Source organism: Giardia intestinalis, chromosome 5, assembly GCF_000002435.2.
Source record: "Giardia intestinalis strain WB C6 chromosome 5, whole genome shotgun sequence".
In the NCBI taxonomy this organism is placed as follows: Eukaryota; Fornicata; order Diplomonadida; family Hexamitidae; genus Giardia; species Giardia duodenalis.
In genome coordinates this window covers 2,269,412-2,286,355 of record NC_051860.1, presented here as the reverse complement: position 1 = coordinate 2,286,355, position 16,944 = coordinate 2,269,412, and the positions used below count along the sequence as shown (strand labels likewise).

General features: G+C 49.7%; 15 protein-coding genes across 15 annotated transcripts; 7 read left to right on the top strand and 8 right to left on the bottom strand.

The window, feature by feature from the left end:
- Positions 1 to 152: 152 nt before the first annotated feature.
- Positions 153 to 344, top strand: GL50803_0025013 (High cysteine membrane protein; the record flags this gene model as incomplete). Its single annotated transcript, XM_001708846.1, has 1 exon — positions 153 to 344. The coding sequence occupies one exon, from the start codon at positions 153 to 155 to the stop codon at positions 342 to 344; it is 192 nt and encodes a 63-aa protein (XP_001708898.1).
- Positions 345 to 506: 162 nt separating this feature from the next.
- On the bottom strand, positions 507 to 1,079 carry GL50803_0025011 (RNA-binding protein; the record flags this gene model as incomplete). The annotated part of the gene is made up of 1 exon (XM_001708847.1): positions 507 to 1,079. One exon carries the CDS (start codon positions 1,077 to 1,079, stop codon positions 507 to 509), a length of 573 nt encoding a protein of 190 aa, XP_001708899.1.
- Positions 1,057 to 3,651, top strand: GL50803_0034126 (uncharacterized protein; the record flags this gene model as incomplete). The annotated part of the gene is made up of 1 exon (XM_038046071.1): positions 1,057 to 3,651. One exon carries the CDS (start codon positions 1,057 to 1,059, stop codon positions 3,649 to 3,651), a length of 2,595 nt encoding a protein of 864 aa, XP_037902269.1.
- Positions 3,652 to 3,699: 48 nt separating this feature from the next.
- On the bottom strand, positions 3,700 to 4,686 carry GL50803_0088556 (putative OTU-like cysteine protease; the record flags this gene model as incomplete). The annotated part of the gene is made up of 1 exon (XM_001708848.1): positions 3,700 to 4,686. One exon carries the CDS (start codon positions 4,684 to 4,686, stop codon positions 3,700 to 3,702), a length of 987 nt encoding a protein of 328 aa, XP_001708900.1.
- Positions 4,687 to 4,703: 17 nt separating this feature from the next.
- On the bottom strand, positions 4,704 to 6,350 carry GL50803_0016978 (uncharacterized protein; the record flags this gene model as incomplete). Its single annotated transcript, XM_001708849.1, has 1 exon — positions 4,704 to 6,350. One exon carries the CDS (start codon positions 6,348 to 6,350, stop codon positions 4,704 to 4,706), a length of 1,647 nt encoding a protein of 548 aa, XP_001708901.1.
- A 54-nt stretch (positions 6,351 to 6,404) lies between these two features.
- Positions 6,405 to 8,606, top strand: GL50803_0015310 (WD40 repeat protein; the record flags this gene model as incomplete). The annotated part of the gene is made up of 1 exon (XM_001708852.1): positions 6,405 to 8,606. One exon carries the CDS (start codon positions 6,405 to 6,407, stop codon positions 8,604 to 8,606), a length of 2,202 nt encoding a protein of 733 aa, XP_001708904.1.
- An 84-nt stretch (positions 8,607 to 8,690) lies between these two features.
- GL50803_0010889 (uncharacterized protein) lies at positions 8,691 to 9,392 on the bottom strand (the record flags this gene model as incomplete). Its single annotated transcript, XM_001708853.1, has 1 exon — positions 8,691 to 9,392. One exon carries the CDS (start codon positions 9,390 to 9,392, stop codon positions 8,691 to 8,693), a length of 702 nt encoding a protein of 233 aa, XP_001708905.1.
- A 30-nt stretch (positions 9,393 to 9,422) lies between these two features.
- Positions 9,423 to 9,764, bottom strand: GL50803_0060307 (uncharacterized protein; the record flags this gene model as incomplete). Its single annotated transcript, XM_038046209.1, has 1 exon — positions 9,423 to 9,764. The coding sequence occupies one exon, from the start codon at positions 9,762 to 9,764 to the stop codon at positions 9,423 to 9,425; it is 342 nt and encodes a 113-aa protein (XP_037902268.1).
- Positions 9,765 to 9,791: 27 nt separating this feature from the next.
- Positions 9,792 to 10,466, top strand: GL50803_0015311 (GDSL-like Lipase/Acylhydrolase family protein; the record flags this gene model as incomplete). Its single annotated transcript, XM_038045821.1, has 1 exon — positions 9,792 to 10,466. One exon carries the CDS (start codon positions 9,792 to 9,794, stop codon positions 10,464 to 10,466), a length of 675 nt encoding a protein of 224 aa, XP_037902267.1.
- A 17-nt stretch (positions 10,467 to 10,483) lies between these two features.
- Positions 10,484 to 12,697, top strand: GL50803_0010892 (uncharacterized protein; the record flags this gene model as incomplete). The annotated part of the gene is made up of 1 exon (XM_001708854.1): positions 10,484 to 12,697. One exon carries the CDS (start codon positions 10,484 to 10,486, stop codon positions 12,695 to 12,697), a length of 2,214 nt encoding a protein of 737 aa, XP_001708906.1.
- Positions 12,698 to 12,750: 53 nt separating this feature from the next.
- GL50803_0010893 (Kinase, NEK) lies at positions 12,751 to 13,716 on the bottom strand (the record flags this gene model as incomplete). The annotated part of the gene is made up of 1 exon (XM_001708856.1): positions 12,751 to 13,716. One exon carries the CDS (start codon positions 13,714 to 13,716, stop codon positions 12,751 to 12,753), a length of 966 nt encoding a protein of 321 aa, XP_001708908.1.
- Positions 13,717 to 13,794: 78 nt separating this feature from the next.
- GL50803_0016979 (putative Rab32) lies at positions 13,795 to 14,619 on the bottom strand (the record flags this gene model as incomplete). Its single annotated transcript, XM_001708858.1, has 1 exon — positions 13,795 to 14,619. One exon carries the CDS (start codon positions 14,617 to 14,619, stop codon positions 13,795 to 13,797), a length of 825 nt encoding a protein of 274 aa, XP_001708910.1.
- Positions 14,620 to 15,101: 482 nt separating this feature from the next.
- GL50803_0010898 (uncharacterized protein) lies at positions 15,102 to 15,710 on the top strand (the record flags this gene model as incomplete). Its single annotated transcript, XM_038045637.1, has 1 exon — positions 15,102 to 15,710. The coding sequence occupies one exon, from the start codon at positions 15,102 to 15,104 to the stop codon at positions 15,708 to 15,710; it is 609 nt and encodes a 202-aa protein (XP_037902266.1).
- GL50803_0020066 (uncharacterized protein) lies at positions 15,707 to 16,234 on the bottom strand (the record flags this gene model as incomplete). The annotated part of the gene is made up of 1 exon (XM_038045953.1): positions 15,707 to 16,234. One exon carries the CDS (start codon positions 16,232 to 16,234, stop codon positions 15,707 to 15,709), a length of 528 nt encoding a protein of 175 aa, XP_037902265.1.
- Positions 16,235 to 16,391: 157 nt separating this feature from the next.
- Positions 16,392 to 16,916, top strand: GL50803_0010901 (uncharacterized protein; the record flags this gene model as incomplete). Its single annotated transcript, XM_038045638.1, has 1 exon — positions 16,392 to 16,916. The coding sequence occupies one exon, from the start codon at positions 16,392 to 16,394 to the stop codon at positions 16,914 to 16,916; it is 525 nt and encodes a 174-aa protein (XP_037902264.1).
- Between the last annotated feature and the right edge of the window lie 28 nt (positions 16,917 to 16,944).

The following is a 16,944-nucleotide window of genomic DNA, read 5'->3' as shown; positions in this document are numbered from 1 at the left end:
GATACTTGCGGTAAATGTCGTGTGCTTACTTGAAAGTAAACGCTCGAAAGGTGCAAAAATCTGTCCTATTACTGATTGCGTCCCACACTAACCTATACCTATTCAAAAAATAGCAAAATAATTAATTATTTGGGTTCCCAGGAATCAAAGAAATGGACAACGATGATCAGGTTTTCAACGACGTGTTCAATTTATCCAAGGGCGTGTTCATTACTATTTTGGTTGTGATCATAATAGTCGCCCTTGGCATGGTGGCTACGTGCATCACCCTTCCGATTGTCCTCTGTGGACTCTGCCCGTGTTGTCACTGTTGCGAATGCTGCGATCGAAAGTCTAGAAGGTAGCGTTGGCTTAGTGTGCTTTGATGGGTAGATTTCTGGTTCCGCTTCAGACACTCGCGAGTGCCACGTTCTGGTGGTTCACGGGCATATGTCTAGGATGTGACGCTAAGAACCGTACTTAGTCCTGCAACATGACCCGCTCTGATCAGTGTGGAATATGTAAATTTACCGATTGATTACGGCCGTCGTTACCAGCATTCCGCAGATGAACTGATTGTTTAGAGCGGTAGCAGCCTCTGTGGCCGCGCAGTCAGTGGAAAAAGAGAAAAGGGCATACCCGTCGTGGTAAACCTGGCCGGTCACAGCACCGAATCTCTCCAAGATTCCCTTGAGCCTCTCCAGAAATTTACCAGGTAACCCGCTCCCTAGACTAGCAGGGCATGCGCAATCATCTATGTAGTTGAGAGGCCTAATGAATGTCACTCTTAAAACCTGCTGCGTAAAAACGCCTTGTTCTATGTCTGCGCGAGAATCTTGGATTGCCAGCTGTTTACCATATAGCTCAACGCCGGATAAAACGGCCTTACAATACTCAGCCATTTCTTTCGTCCCCACGTCAACGAATCCATATTGCTTCTGCAAACCCGTCAGGGGATCCACCGGGATGTTAACGCGTTGCACCTGGGCAACCTGTGTAAAGAGCTCGTACAGCAGATCTTCTGTGACCTTGCTATCAAGGTTCCGAACAAAAAGGGACGTTAATTTTTTGACTTTGATGGCTAGGGCTGCAACCAACATAAGCGGCCTGTTTGAAGACGACTTTGAGGAGTGCACTGCAACCCTGCCATCCTTTGGAGAGTGCGAACCTGCCTCCAGACGTACGATCACTGTTGAAGCGCGTCACCTAATTCTCCCAAGCGCAGAAGCTACGCAAGCAGGGCACCCCATATTTGCACACCTTCAAGCAGAAGAAAGTGTCCTCCATCAGATAGCATCAAGCAACCATCGTGTTCACTTCTCTGAGGATGTGGACTACACGATCCCGTCTAGGCGTAGTGTCCTTGACGAGCGCTCATCAAATATGCATGGATGGAAGGGTGTGTCTAGAAAAGGCCCGGCTTATGACTACGATTCGGAGGCAATTAGCCTCGTCAATAGTGTGTCTTCCGTCACTACACGAAGATCCACCCGTACATTGGCGTCTCACTTATACCCATCCTCGGCTGTGGCTCCTATTGATCACGGTAGCACCTCTTATCCATGCGCTACGGCACCTACCTCAACAACGAAAAGCACCAAGAACACTTTGGATAAGCATAGAGCAAGAACACCTTCTTCCAGAGCCAACAATGTAGTATTCCATAAAGTGCCACTGCCTACAATCAAGTCTAGTCTCCCTAAAAGGTCCTACATCAAAACCAAAAGAACTACTGGAAAGTCACCCTTTGAGTTGATCTTTCTGATATCCTACCCCATGGTTCTGGGTTACCTCTCGGTCTCTCTTTATATCCTGTTTGATTACGAGGTGGTCATAGACACCTCTGGATTAGCGAATCTCACCGGTCTGGTTTACTTTACCCCGTTAGAGCAAATCTTGATTACCCAGCTCTACCTAGCTTTTGGCTCTTCTGCCGGCACCATCATGGAAAAATACTATTCACAGTTTAAAGACAATCAAAAAGATACGCAATCACGGATTATGAGCGAACGGGTCGTTGCTTACTATTTCCTCTTTGGACTGATACTGTCCCTGGTCATCTCAGTTACTATGGTTCTGTTTATTGACAAGCTTGTGAGAATCTTCGCGGCCAATCCAGCAAATCACTATAACTACGTTGCTTCTACGCTGGAATATGCATACCCCATTCTCTTCTTTGGCCCATTCATCTACTTCATAAGTTCGGGCTTGGTCCCTGTCCTGCGAACAATGAGCTTAGGCGCATACTGCCTTGTTCGCCAGCTAATTGGGGGAGCAGTCTTTCTCGTAACAACAGCAATACTGATGATAGCATTAAAGCTTGCCAATAGCGGGGCTGCGTGGGGGATACTGGTTGGAGAGCTATGCACGGGTCTTTTCTTCCTATTCAATTTCCTGGAGCCGCTTCACTTACGAGCTAAAATGCTCGAGACGCGCCTCCAGTTGGCCTTCAAAGGCTGCCGTTTCTCGAAGAAGACAACCACCACTTCTTCTCTTGTGACGGTATCGACCAGTGAAACACAAAAGACGACGCGTAAATCCGGTCTAAAATCAAGGGGTGCACGATCACACGCAGAAGCCGTTCCTCGTATATATCTAAAGGCGCAGCGATACGGTGACTTCGACTGCTCTCTCTTTTGCAAGTTCTTAACACGTGGGCTGACTAACTATTTAGGCTACTTGACCCCACCCCTCACTGCTCTGATAGGCATCATCCAGCACTACAAATACGGCGGCAAGAATGCACATCAACGCCAAATCGCTACCGGACTGGCTTCGCGTTACCTGGGAACATATCAGTCGCCACTAACTGGCCTAATTGCTGGAATAACAACTGTGGTAGATTATTACTGGAGCAGAAAGAAGTACCTGAACTTCAAGAAGGCCTTTTACACCGGAACGCTAGCGATGCTTCTCTTCTGCGTATGCTACACTATTGTATTTGAAAGCCTGCTCCCGTACTTCGTTCAGTCGTATGAGCTGGATAGCTCTTACCAGAAGAACATTGTCAAAAATGGACGGATTGTGTTTAGTTTTATTACGTTCCAAACACCTTTTTATATGGCCGTCATACTAGCCCAGATCCTCAAGCAAGATAGGATATCAATCTTTTTAACAGCGTTGCGACTTGCCATTGGCACTGCGTGGAATATCATTTACCCCTTGGCTACTAACTCTACCGACTACATGATACATGGAATCGCCATAGCAGATATCCTCGGCGGGCTTAGCGGGATGGTGTATCTGCTTGTCAAGTTCAACTATATTCGGGGAATAATACGTGAGGAGCAGCTCAAGCACAAAACAGAGACAATCATGCACAGGTGTGCTAGCATAACGCAGTTAGAAAAGCCTCCTGAATCCATATATGTCTCTCTTCTTGAGAAAGTAGACGCCACCACCTATGAAATCAAGAAAGACAGCTGCCTGGGTGAGTCTACTGAGATCGGTTATCTGGAAGAAGACATTCCAGCGACAAAGACGTCCCCTTCAACGATGTCCTGTCTGTCACGTATGCAAAGCGTCCAGTATCTCTCTCAAGCTGAAGAGCAAAGCATATCCATTGCACATAAAATCACCGCAATTCCAACTCGGTATACTAGCGCGTTAAGCATCATAGACACCGCGCCCACTCAAGACAAATCGAGGAAGCACCGCAAACTAAGCCTGTGACGGCGAAGGGTCGGCATCATTTCTTGAGAATTTACTTTAGAGGCCGTGTCACCTTAGTACGTTGTAGTGAGGATCCCCTAGAATGGTGTAGCTAGGATAATATGCAATCCAAATATCGGCCTCTGATGAGCCCTCAGGATCGAAGATGCGGACGTCGTCGTCTGGCGTAAGTAGGTGTATCCTCACCCTCAGCACCTTTGCCGCTACAGAGCACTCCAGCTCGTCTCCCATGGCTTCTGTCTTCACGCCCTCCACGTACGCTGCAAGCGACATCTGGACCATCACATTTATCATGTCTGCATAGATATCTGCATGTGCGGCAATGTAGTCCCCCACTAGGTTTCGTAGATGCCTGACAGCCTCTCCCGAATTCTCAGATGGCCCGTGAAGGCCTGCAATCAGAGAATTGTACAAACAGTGATTGTCTGCCTCAACGGTTATGACCCGCTTTCCCAAGGCGGCGGCCTTCTGGTTGATCCGTTGGATGAAGCCAAAGCGCGCTCCAGGGCCTGAGCGGGCTTCTGTCTTTTTCACATATCTCTCGATGATCTCGTTATCCATTGCGGTGCGATTCACCGTCGAGCGAAGGACTTTATGAGATGCCTGCTCTGCCATGCGGTTTGCATGAGCCAGGGCACCCCCAATTAGGCCTCTTGCATCCTGTGGAGGGAGAAAGCCGGCACGTACTGGATCTTCTGCGACATTATCTGTTTTCCCAGAGGCTACAGGATGTGAAGGCCCTGCGTTCAAAAGGATCTGGGCTTTCTTCGACGCTCGCTCAGAGCCGCTGAGCACAGCTTCTTCTGATACATGGCGGTCGCGCATCTGCTGCTTCAGCCTTGAGAGCTGCTGCACGGCGCGGCTCTTATCGATTGGTTTCGTGTACTCGGAGCGAATGCTCGTTGCAAAGCGTTCGTATTCGACTAACTCCGCATGGTGTCTGCGTTTCATGTCCTCCTCTGCTTCCTCGGACGGTGGCTGGAAGCCTGCCCGGAGGCTGTTCGGGAGGCGATCATTCCAGTCAAAATAGGACATGCAAATTTTGAAATTTGTTACTCGTCCCCAAGATATACGGTATTAGAGAGACGGCCTTCTGTGCCATCTGCAACGAATGTAGAAACGGGGATAACCTGTTTTCCGCCGGAGAATGTCTTGTGCAGTCGAGATGAGAGCTTGTCTATTTCCTGGGTTCTTGTTGTTGCACGAAGCGACATCCGCAGCCGCTCTTTATCTGCAATGCGTGGATCTCTTATGGTCCTGTTATCCTCGATGCAATGCTGGTTGCCAACGCTTGAGCTTGCGTTCTCGGTGTCTCCAAGTGCCTGGAGAATGGCCTCTGTGAACGCGTCCTTCACGGTTGTATCTGGCGGCTGTAAACTAGAGTTAGAGTCCTTTCGTAAAGCTGTTATTTGCGCCTGAAGTGCCTTTATTGAGCTCTGAACGCCCAGAAGCTGCTCCTCATAATTGCGATTTGGCGACACATGGTCTGGTACGTCTACACGAGGACAAGAGAAAAGCCTCTGGTTTATGTTATGGAGGGTTTCATCGGAAAGTGCGCTTCTTAATAGAGACGTAGCTCCTGCGCAGATTAACGGAAAGTTAACAGAAGATGGCTGAACTTGTGTTTTGTAAAGCTCCCGAAGCTGTGAAAGATGTACCTCTGGGTACGTTACCTCAGCGCTCTGATCTTCTAACTGTAAGCCAGGAGACTGGGTGTTCCCTAGCTGCCTTAGGAAAGTGTATGCATCGAGTGGAATGTCTTGGAGCTCCTTGCTGAGGGCTTGCAGAAAACGTAGTGCATCCCCAATGTTTGGAGGAACGCGAGGACGAGGCACACTCTCTGGACCCGGTGTTGTTACCTCATAGTTATGCTTTGCAAGACATCGGATGACACTCTCATAGCAGGCTTGATCCTTTTCAGCGTTTAGAAGCTCTCTGTATATGTCTGAGATCCTTTTAGCCAATAAGGCTTCAACATCAAGCTCTTCCAAAGCGAGGCTAATCTGCGTACTGCAGTATGGAACCAATTGCCCCGGAGAAAAGTTCAATCTCGCGCTGCTGGACGAGCTTCCAGTTGCCGCAATGCTCACTTGACGGATTAGCGGCGAATTCACAGGCATGTTCAAAGATTCGTCGAAAAACGTTGTGCCAGAAAGGTTTTCTTTCGCGGCCTGGTCTATATCTGTGCCATCAGCCATTGCACTGAGGTCGACAGAGGATAAGCGCCGCAAAAGACGCTTACTCTGCTCACGTACGCAGTAAATAGAAAGGCGAAACACCATGTTCATGTACTTCGCCGAGAATCCTAGGAACTCCGACCGGGGCACAACTTCAAAGCCAGCCATGTTGCTCAAGGCAGAGGCAATGACGTATGCTCTATCGCGAAAAAGAGACAGCTCACAGGTCCTAAAATGTATCAAATTGGAGCCCTTTTCTGGCTTAAGAAAGGCGAACTGCTGCTGGGCTTCGTGGCGATCGGCTATCATCAGCAAAAAGTGCATAACGCAGGCCTTCTCACGGGGAGACCCCTTCAGAAAGGTGTAGCTGTTGGGTGTAAACCCATAGGTCTCGGAGAACAAGGCCGACTCCTGGAGAAGAAAGATATTAGTAAGTGCAACGATCTCCTGGCTCTGTGGCCGGAGAATCCTCGGGACAGCTGGCCTATGCGATGGGCCTTTTTGCGGAAGGGGCTTCTGCATGGTAGCTGCCGCAGGCTACGTCTCAGAATTTGAGCAGCACACAAAAAAATCTCCATGGCTGAGATTAGCCTCCACAGCTTGCTCGGGATTAGCACCTCTTTCGGCACCTTTCAGGCCAGGAATTTCATAGTCCATCCTTCTGGATCCCTTGTCTATTCAACGGGAAAGCTTCTAATCATACACAATCCGGAAACAGGCGAGCAGCGCATATTTCCGGGGCACACACAGACAATTACCACAGTGGCTGTTTCACCGTGCGGGAAGTATGTTGCTTCCGGGCAAGATACCGATGGAGCAGGCCAGAGTTGCATTTTCCTCTGGACCTACGAATCGGGCGAGTCTGTGGTACTCGAGGCTTTCCCCTCCGGAGTTAGGTTCATTGACTTTTCGCCAGACTCCCACTTTTTGGCGGCATGTTCATTGACATGTGGGCTCGTTGCGTGTTGGTCATGTGATGATTACACCGTTATAGGCCGCTTCACCGCAAAGGATGCATCTTGCAACACATTTGTTGCGTTTGGCCAGATTGCTCCGGATGAAGCAAAGAAACCTCGGCCTTCGATGAACTTCGTCTCAGTAGATTACAATAAGATTTACAGCCACCTTCTGGTCTTCAATAGAGCAACTCTTACATATGAAATGACTACCTCAACTATCGCCATGCCAACAACAGGCACAGTTCGTACGTTTACCACTGGGCTTGTCTCGGGTGATTTCTGTTTCTGTGGCACACCCTCTGGGGAGCTTTGTGTATTCAATCTAAAGACCTCCACCTTGCGAACTATCCTTAAGTACTTTAAGTGCTCTGTCACCAGTATACTGCTATTACAGGAATCGCGCACATATCCTGTAGTTGCCGAATGCTACGCTTTGTCATCCAGTGACGGGGACGTCATAGTGATCTATGGGCAGGACATGCTCTTTAACGTCGTGTCTGACCTATCAATGGAATCTTCCTCTATCACATGTCTCTCGCACTGCATTGCAGGCGCGTGCTTGTACGCTATAGTAGGCTCTGGGGCTGTATTCCGCTTTGAGCTAGAGCGAGCTATGTTGCAAGGCGATCTGGCACGAGAAAAGTACGATTCCGTCTACTTAAATAAGCGGGGCAACGTCGGGGAACTTCCTGGGCAACAGGGCTTCAATAACTTCGGACCACAAGATCGCAAGTTTACCGTGACCCCTCTTCGAAAGTCAGATGCCCCGCCCACTAGCGCAAATCTCATAGTAGGCTTTTCTCTGGGCCAACGGAGTCTTGTTTTCTCATTTCCAACATTACCCCTTGTTGTTTCGTGTAGCCTTGTTGTTGGCGGCCAAGAGTATCTCGTGGGCGCTACCCAGAGTGGTACCGTGCAGGTCTGGCATCTGCTTGGGCTTGGCTCTGCAGCGACACGAGATAACCCCACTTCTTTAATTGCAACTATGCAAGTCTCCTCAGCAAGCACGGCTGCAACAGCAATCTGTACACTCGAGGACACTATCTACGTAGGCTTTAGCAATGGAAGCATTGCGGCACTGAAGATGGTCCCTGTGGCAGGGGAGGGCTTTGTGTTACGAAAACTCTTTGACATACCAAACGCACATAGAGCAGCAGTTTCAGCTTTGGATGTTAACTCCCAATTCCTTGCCTCTGGCGGCGCAGACGGGGGGATCTTCACATATAGCCCATCATCTGGAGCCTACTTAGCAAAGATCACAGGCAACTTTTGTCACATCTTCAGCGTCAAGTGTGACATCCTGGTCCCCACCATCTTGCACGCTAGCTTTTCTGAAGGTTATATCCACACGTATGACTTGAAGAACGCAGCACAGCCCAAACGGTTAAAGAACCGTCAGTTGCCAGGGGGGTCGAATGGCTTTGCATATTCGATCAGCCAGGTTCCTGTGGGGCGCTACGAGCTGGCTTGCGCGTGTGTGGACGGCCTTCTCCGGTTCTTTGACTTCGATGTAGATGCCCCTGTACAGGCAATTGCCCTTCCATCTTCTGTCTTCGTTAACCGTAAAGGTAGGTATATGATAGATTGCAACGACAAGGTGCTGATAAGTGCTGGATGCGAAACCGAGGGCGACGAAGTGATCATGTCTCTTGTTTGTGGGGCTGATGATTGGATCCCAGCCGACACGCAGTTCTGCAACGGGGTAAACGGTGCCAGTGTATGGCTGAGTAAGCTCGGCTCCCAGGTTGTACTGACGGGCTTTTCCGGAGAAGTTGCGGTCTACGACATAACCCTCCAAGCGGCTTCTGAGACACAGTGAACATCCCCATTTACTCTTGAACTGATCCACCACAGCTCTACTGGCACGCACTGGTGTGGGGCTAGGATGTTACAGGCGTTGCCGCTATTGATAGATATGAACAACGGCCTGGGATGTCTTCTCTAGAAACGCAGGAAATGCAGACACCATTCCCTCGCTAGCAATGAGCCGGACTGTTTCGATCACCGTGTTCTCATTGAACCCCACTTCACAGAGGCTCTCTACTATAGTGGATATCGGAACATTTTCTAGTATGCTTTCGCATATGTACTGACGCCAGTTATTAGGGATGATCTGTTTCATGAAGCAGTAGAGCTCTCTGACGCTCACAAGCTTGAACTGCACGTTGAAGGAGAGCTGCAGAAGATTTCTTTTCACGTTGTCTATGAACTCGGGGCTCTTCGACTCCTTGAGAAGAGCGGTCTCAATGCTGTCCTCTGTGACATAGCCCCGGTGAATGTAAGCACAGTTATACTTCATATATTCCGCCAATATATTCAAGGTGCAGGAGTAAAGAGGTGTGAAAGGTGGGGCATGGCGCATCTCCTCAAACATGGGATAAACGAGCTTCTCTGATACTTCTGGATGCGTCATGCTAGAAAGCTCTTCTACCTCGCGGTATATGGCGGAGACCTCGTCAGCGGTCGGCGTCAGTTTCAATCCAGCAAGCGCGCGGCGGATATCTGACCGAGTAATATAGTCTCTCCCCTGGGCAAAGACGTCAAACAGCCGAACCGTGGTGGTCTGAGGCTCTTTGTAGAACCAAGAAATACTACCCAGACCCATTTAATTTTTGAGGCCCTAAACTCCTTCCGATCACTTCTGCTGAAGCTGCTCCAGATAACCCGGGAGGTCATGAAGGGCCGTGATGGTTGCTTTGGTGGATGCGTTAGCACTCATCAAAACAGATCCTGCGACGGGCGTTGAAAAAGGGATGCTACCTTCGGGAAGCATGTATGGAGCTGGAACGAGAGTTAGGTCGCAGTATCGCGTGCAAAATGGGGAAGCCGTTGGGTGATCAAAACGGTTGGATAATAGGGGCCCAAAGAGCTCCTGCTCACTTTTGAGCAGAGCATCCGGCGTCGTATACCTCGTCTTCTGCATCGTTTTATTCACAGCCTTATAGAGGGGGAGGTAATCGGGGTTCCACGGCTGCATGGCGCTGTGAATCTTTTAAATTTAGAGATGAAGAAAGAAGGACAGAACATCCTCCTCATATATGGGGATTCTAACGGGGCAGGGTACCCCCACAATTCCAGAGCACCCAACCTGGGAGACGCCTCTTGGCCCCAGCTCCTCAGTAAAGCCCTTGTGGCCAACGGGGTAGAGAACTGGACGGTCCACAATGATTCAGTACCGGGACGCAGCCTTTCAGGAGAAAGTTCTGCTAAGGAGCAGTTCACTCGGCTTATTACACGATACCAGGACAAGGCCCAGACGCCAAGACTCATTCTCATCTTAGCTCTGGGCACCAACGACCTGAGTTATGAGGCAACGGCTGCTCAAATAACAACTGAAATCAATTGGTACATATCTACTTGTCGAGCAAAGCGCGCTGACGCGGATATTCTTTATGTCACACATCCAGGGATAGTGTATGCGAGACTGACAGGCTTCTGGGAACGGAAGTTCAAGGGTACGAAGGGCTTAGAGCAAGCGGTTCACGCTCTTCTGCCAGACGTAGCATGCACTGTCCTGGACTCTCATTGCCTTGGTACAAACATTGTTGGAGACGACGGGCTCCACTTCACCCACTCGGGACACGCAGCCATGATGCAGTTCGTTTACCCTCACATTGCCAGATTGATATTATCTGAGTGTGAATCTCACGCATCTAGAGAGACGCAAAACCCGGTTTAATAATAAATCTGGACTTCATGGATTCCTTTACGACATCTCCAACCCCCAGTAGCATGCCCCCGTCTGTATCGGTGACCCCATCTCTCCGGTCTTTGGCCACACCGCTTGCGGACCATGTGAACTCCACGCAATATTGGGCGCCCATCGATCCCCTAGCCATATCAAACAACGGGTTTGACTCCCAGACCTCAAGCCCCAGTCACACATCCGGCATAACAGCTAAGTATTACAGACCCCGGTCAGCTGTCCATAGAAGAGACACAACCCCGGAATGTGTTTCTCTCTTGAAGCAGATTACTACCAACTCCGTAGCTAGCAGCATTACGCCTGCGCTGTCTGTTTCTCAGTCAATGACGCCCTCCTATTCTGAGTACGAATTCTATGATATCCAGGCCCATCTGGGTAAGCCACACACCCTGACTTCCCATCTGCCAACCCCCGCCTCTCGTGCATCCAAGAACACAATACAGTCGTTTGCACTCCCACGTGCGCCACAATCCAATGGAGGGCCCTTGCGACAAGGTCTTGAGCAAAGCAACCAGAGCAAGTGGGCAGAACTCATGGTGCGAGCCAGAAATACATTGAAATGCAAGGCCGGCGCACAGGTCAATGAGCAAGCGATATTGCACATGTTTGAGCGTCTTGTGAACTTTGCAGAGACGACACAAGCTCAAAAATCGCTTCCGTCTGTTGTGTCAGCCAAATCACAGACCAAGCCAAAGCAGCGCGGGAGTGTTCTACGGTCTGTACCTCTAGCTGGGGGCGAGGTGGATCCAGATGAGGAGCTCGAGTGCTCCACGCGTGGTATCCGCAAGGAAGACAAGGATGACTACCGTAAGGTTTTGCTGGAAGAACTGGAAGCTTACACTGACACTGCCCTTGGAATGCATGTAGATGCCATGGCTAACGACATAGACGAGACGGGCGTCTTCTCTGTTCAGGCTCGACAAGCAGCTCTTCTAAGCACTTTTCAGGAAGGATTTAGATGCGGATTCATTTGGGGAGTCCGATTTTATGATCCTGACCCTTCCTGTGCCGTTGCAGACGGTGAAACATACAGAACCAGGGGTAGAGCGTCTCCAAAGGGTGCGCAAGCGGTCTCTCAGGATTGCTCTGGAGAAAAGGAGGGCTTTAATGCATTGCTCAAGCAATTGCGTACATCACAGCTTCAAGACCTTCTTTCTAGAATAGCATTGGAGCTTCCTACGCAACCCGCAGCTCCAGCTGAGTGCGTGGCGCTGGTCCAGGCTGCAGTAAAGGGCCAGAAGCAGGTGCTAGCGTATCGGAAAATACTGACACTTGCAATTGAGAAGCTCCTCTTTTTTAAGCACTTAATCACAATGACTCGCACAGCGTTACCCTCTCAGGTTGATCTCATCGAGGAAACCGATCCTGTGTTGCTTAATCAGCGCCCCGAATTCACCGACGCCTTTGTGGAGCAGCTGCCGGACATTCTTCATAAAGAGGGTAACAGGGTAGCATATGCGCTCAAGGAAGCGTGCAGGCTCAAAGAGTTCCGTGCGGTCATAGCCAAAGCCCTTGGGTATCAGCAAGTTGAGCAGCTAGCTGATCTGTACGACCTTGAAGACGTTAGAGATGCTCATGCAGAGCTACTTACCCTCTTCCGGAATCTTCAGCGAAGTGGGTCTTCGCAACAAGCAGGTGCCTTAGACATATTACTGCCTCTCGGGCCTTATGTTGATGAATTTCAACGGCGCACCGTGAAGTCTCACATCGGCCTCAATCCGACTGGGAAGGATGACCTTATAAAGGCCGCAGACACGTTCTTGTACAGTGTTGGCCCAGAGCGCTTTAAGCTTGTCCAGGATGGCGTTGATGCTACTGTCCGGCGGCATCCTGAGATACTTTTGAGGCTGACGAAAGAAGAAGCATACTCGGCCGTTGCAGTATTTGTCTTCGTGGTCAACTATTGCTGCAAGATGTTCAGTTGCACGTCGGTAATAGGGCTTCTTCCAACCGTCTCAAAGATTCATGTTCAGCTCAGTTCTTTGCAGAATCTTGCGGCTGCGCTAAGAAAGACTCTCGGATTCACGGGAGACGCGTCCCACAACAGGATCATCGAGCGGGTCAATGCGATCGCCCTTCACACAGCTGAACGAGTTGGTGTCTTCACTCCCACAGAGGCAGGTGAAATAATGTCTGCTCTTGGAGTCACCAACGTGGCAGACGTCATCCCAGCAATAAGCTTGCTAAAGGCTAGAGGGCCATGAAGCTGCAATGATTAATTCTTAACCTATCTTTACTGAGAGCGAAGGGAGATCCCTCACGTTGACGCATGAGCCAGGACAGGAATCGGGACAGCTGCGTGCTGATAGCGACTCAGATTTTTGTTAGCCTTTAGAAGAACACTTGTGGGCCGTTGCACCGGGTCAATTTTTAACATAGATCTAATGAAGGAGCGTAGTTCAGAGGAATACTGGTCGGGCATGTAAACCTCAAACTCTGAGGATTCGCTGACATACACGGGCGGCACTCTCAGGGTGCATAGTTCCAGAAGGACACAGCCGAGAGACCAAATGTCAGACGGGGGCCCGTAGTACTCCCCCTCTTTAATCTCCGGGGCACGGTAGGCGGGAACCCCGACCACTCCAGTCACAGATCGATCTACCTCATTAAAGGGACTGTTGCTTGCTTTTGCAACGACTGCGATCTCAAAGTTATCCAGCTTTAAGACTCCGTCCCCATTGATACCGAAGCTCTCGGGAGAAATGTATCTGTGAGCAACGGCGCATCGCTCGCCGTCCTCCGTTTGATTGTGCAAGAACGCAAGGCCGGCTATTGCTTGAGCAGCAATGTTCCAGACGATAGCCTCGTCGATATAAACGCTTCTTCCTGATCTGTATGTTCCTAGTGCGGGCGGCTCGCCTTGGTGACTGACTACTCCAGAAGTAGCAAGACCACGATAGTAATTAATCAATTCGCGGAGGGATCCACCAGCGCAGAGCTCTGTCTCCACATAGTGGACATCTGCCTCTGGATCGCCGAAGCTGGCGTAAAACCGAACTATGTGGCGGTAGTACATGCACTGGAGAATCTCAATGCCCTCTATGAGCTGGCGGCGATCCGCAATAGACATGGATGTGACATTGTACTCCTTGAGCTGGACAAGCTCGTTGTCATATACGCGATAGGCACTAAAGCAACGTCCGAAGATGCCCTCTCCTATTTGCTTCAGCTCACGATAATCGTTCTGCACTCCGCGGACCACAGTGCGACCATGTAAAGGCATTTTTTAACGGTGTTTACACGCCAAGATACGAAGCTCTCAGAACGAGCGTCATGGACAGTATCACGGATAGATATGCCATCAACAACAAGCCTTATTTGCGGACCTCTCCTTGGATTGCTCCATAGATACTACAACCGGATTCATAGATGGGGTTTGAGCTTGCTGTATCACCAGCAGCTCCGCAAGAGTTGCCACACAAAGATGCTGGAAGGCGCATTGCAGATTTGCGCCGGTCAGCGCACTTGTCGTGTACATTCCCGCAAATCGGTTTTCACGAGCAAATTTTGCGACTGCCTCACCGTTCTTTGCGTACCACGCGTTGGCTGCCTCTGAATCTATCTTATTACAGCAAAGAATACATGGTATGGGGACATCTGTATCCATTAGCTTGACCTTTTCGTCTATGTCCTTCTTCCATCCGAGAACGTCCTCGTAGAAAGTTGGGCTTTCGAGGTCCCCAACGACCACCGCGGCAACTGCGTTACGATAGTATGCTCTAGTCAGGCTTGTGTAGCGTTCTTGACCCGCGATGTCCCAGAGTTGGGCTCGTATGCTGACAGACGGCAGGGCGTATATGGGGTGTGTCTTTGGCAGGGACATCTTGCTTCCACCTTCATAGCAAGGGGGTCGATAGGAGCTCAGGTTAATTTGCATCGTGGACGTGTCGCTAACGGTTGGCGCTGTGTAGTAAACATCTGGAGGAGCTCCTGTGAGGTATATCTGGATTTCCTCCTGAGGGATGACAAAGTGGGTAATTGCAAAGTCAACGCCCAGCGTCGATTTGTATGAGTTGGTGAAGGTGTTATGGACGAGTCGCTTTATGCAGCACGTTTTGCCAGCGTAAGCCTTGCCCACAACAAGGATTTTAAACATAAAGGGTGTGGCCTGCTGGTTGGTACTCATCTGAGAAGCTTGATGTGCCAGACGAGAGTTTTTGATTGCTATAAATTATGTCAGAAATCCTAGCATTCAAAGCCAGAACCCCATGAGCAGCCCCGTCCTCTTCTAACAAAGTAAGTAACAGTTTCATTTTGCAGTTGTAACCTATGAAGCATTGAAGCATAGCTCTTTGAGGTACTCCATTCAATATCCTATGTTATAGCCTTGACCCTGCTCCATCCGATGCGTGCTTAAAGCGCTGGCCCTCTCAGAAGACTTCTCTGAAGTGTTTGAGCGGGCCAATGGTCGAAGAAACTGTAAGGTTCGGAAAGAAGTAAAAGAAGTAGCTTTTTATAAATAAGAACGTAGCGGATATGCAGCTTATTCTAGAATACAGAGGTTAAATTCCAGTGTCATGGACTTTCACAAACGCGAGCCCGGGGCCATGATTACGAACTGAATTGGCCAAAAATTAAATTGGCAAAAATCTTCAAAATCTTGCATCTATGCAACTGCAGATAGCTGCTAGAAAGCAAGCGCTGAAGGAAAATGAGGTGCACACACCAACGTTTTCTGCGCCAACTTTCTCTGTGCATGATTCTGTTCCCAGATTGACTGGGGTAATCGGTCCACCCTCTCCCACTGTTCCGAGCAGTGTGGAGGGTAAGTTGAGTCGCAAGTGGGACATTTCCTTCACACGAAAAGAAGAAGATGCACAGAAGTTAGATGAGCACGATATAGCAGCCGTTCTTCGGCCGAGGGCCCCCTCTATCGACGAACATGCCCGCCTCGCCAAACTTGTCGTTAAGTTATGCTCGAAAAGAAACAGAGACCTGCGAAGGAAGATTAGCAAGAATATTGAACAGTCCCCGCCCTCTACAATCGAGTCTGCCTCAGCAAAGCGATCGGTCGAAGAGCGTCTCCAGCGTCAACTTGACAGATACCAGCGGGTCCTACTATCTAAAAGAAACGCTGGGGCAGACGAGCTAGACACAGAGTTGATTCGCAACGCAAGGAACGTCTTCTCCTATGTTCATCTGCGCGATCGGGTGAGGGCCGACACGCACAGAGACCTCAGTGAAAGCGGAGATGACCTATGGGACTGTGAAGACTAAGCCGGAAGAAGAACGACGTGTGTGCAGAGAACACAGGCAGTGGATTGCTGCCCCGTGACACCGTTTGCATCGCACATGTTAGCCATGTATGCAGCTCTTCCCAATCCCTGGAAGAAATGGTCAATAAGGGGTCCATCTTCGCCGTATCTGTAAAGGAACATCGCACTGCCAATCACAAAGCTTAGTTCCGTGTCATTGATGCACGAAATTGCTGCGAATTGCAAAGGAATCTTATGAGGCTGTAGAGACCTTTCCCTCACAAGTGGGTCCAGCCTTACGTTCTGCACGGCGCAGATCTCAGCGAGCAAGTAATCTGCTAGCGCATCAGACGCCTGCAGGCAGATGTGCAGCCCACTTTCATGACCGTGGACTGCTGGGTCCAAAAGGAGATCCACGCACAGTCTACGAGTCAGGCGGCATATCTTTGAAACGGGAGTGTGCAGGGAATCACAGAGTATTCCTGTGATGGCTTGCGAATTCACCTCAGCGGTGAGATCCAAGTACTCAGAACTGTCGCTGCTCATATATTTTGTGTCAGAAGCTTCTGGAATAGATTGCGAGCAGATAGGAGAAGACTGTCACCTACCGATGATCCTGCTCCATAAGTTACATATTTTACGCTTATCTAATAGGTAAGCACTGCTAGGTTCGGCTGAGCTGCTTCCTGGACTGAAACCAAAAATGGGGTTTTATTCGTCTTTGACCCTCATAGCGGGTTTCCTTCTCGTGCTTATTGCACGAGCCCTCGGAATTGCTGCCAGAGCGCAAGTAAAGGCCCGCACAGAGGGGAAGAGGGTCATTCTTTTTGCGCCGTCCGATAAAACAACGACCTCCTCACTAAGGGCTCTGCGAAACTCGTACCGGTTCACTCAGCAGATATCCTATTTAACATCCTACAACCCTACGCAACCATGTTTGCTAATGCAGAATAGAGTCATTCACCCTGCCACAGAGATCCCTCCTTTTGTTCTGGACAAACTAAACGAAGCGAGCGATGGTATGACGGGGCTGGTGCTTCTAGAGCTACAACCTAAGCGATACGCATCTGTGTCGTTGCCAGGAGCAACCCATTTGGCGCGCTTTATAAACACATACAGGGTTTTACGTTGCTTGACGAATTGGGGCTGTAGTAATGCAGTAATCTTCTATAATCACGTACGCGTCGTTGGAATAGGTGATCCAGACTTCTGTGAGAAAAGCTCCTAAGGACTTTCTCTCGAAAGGCTCCGCTGCC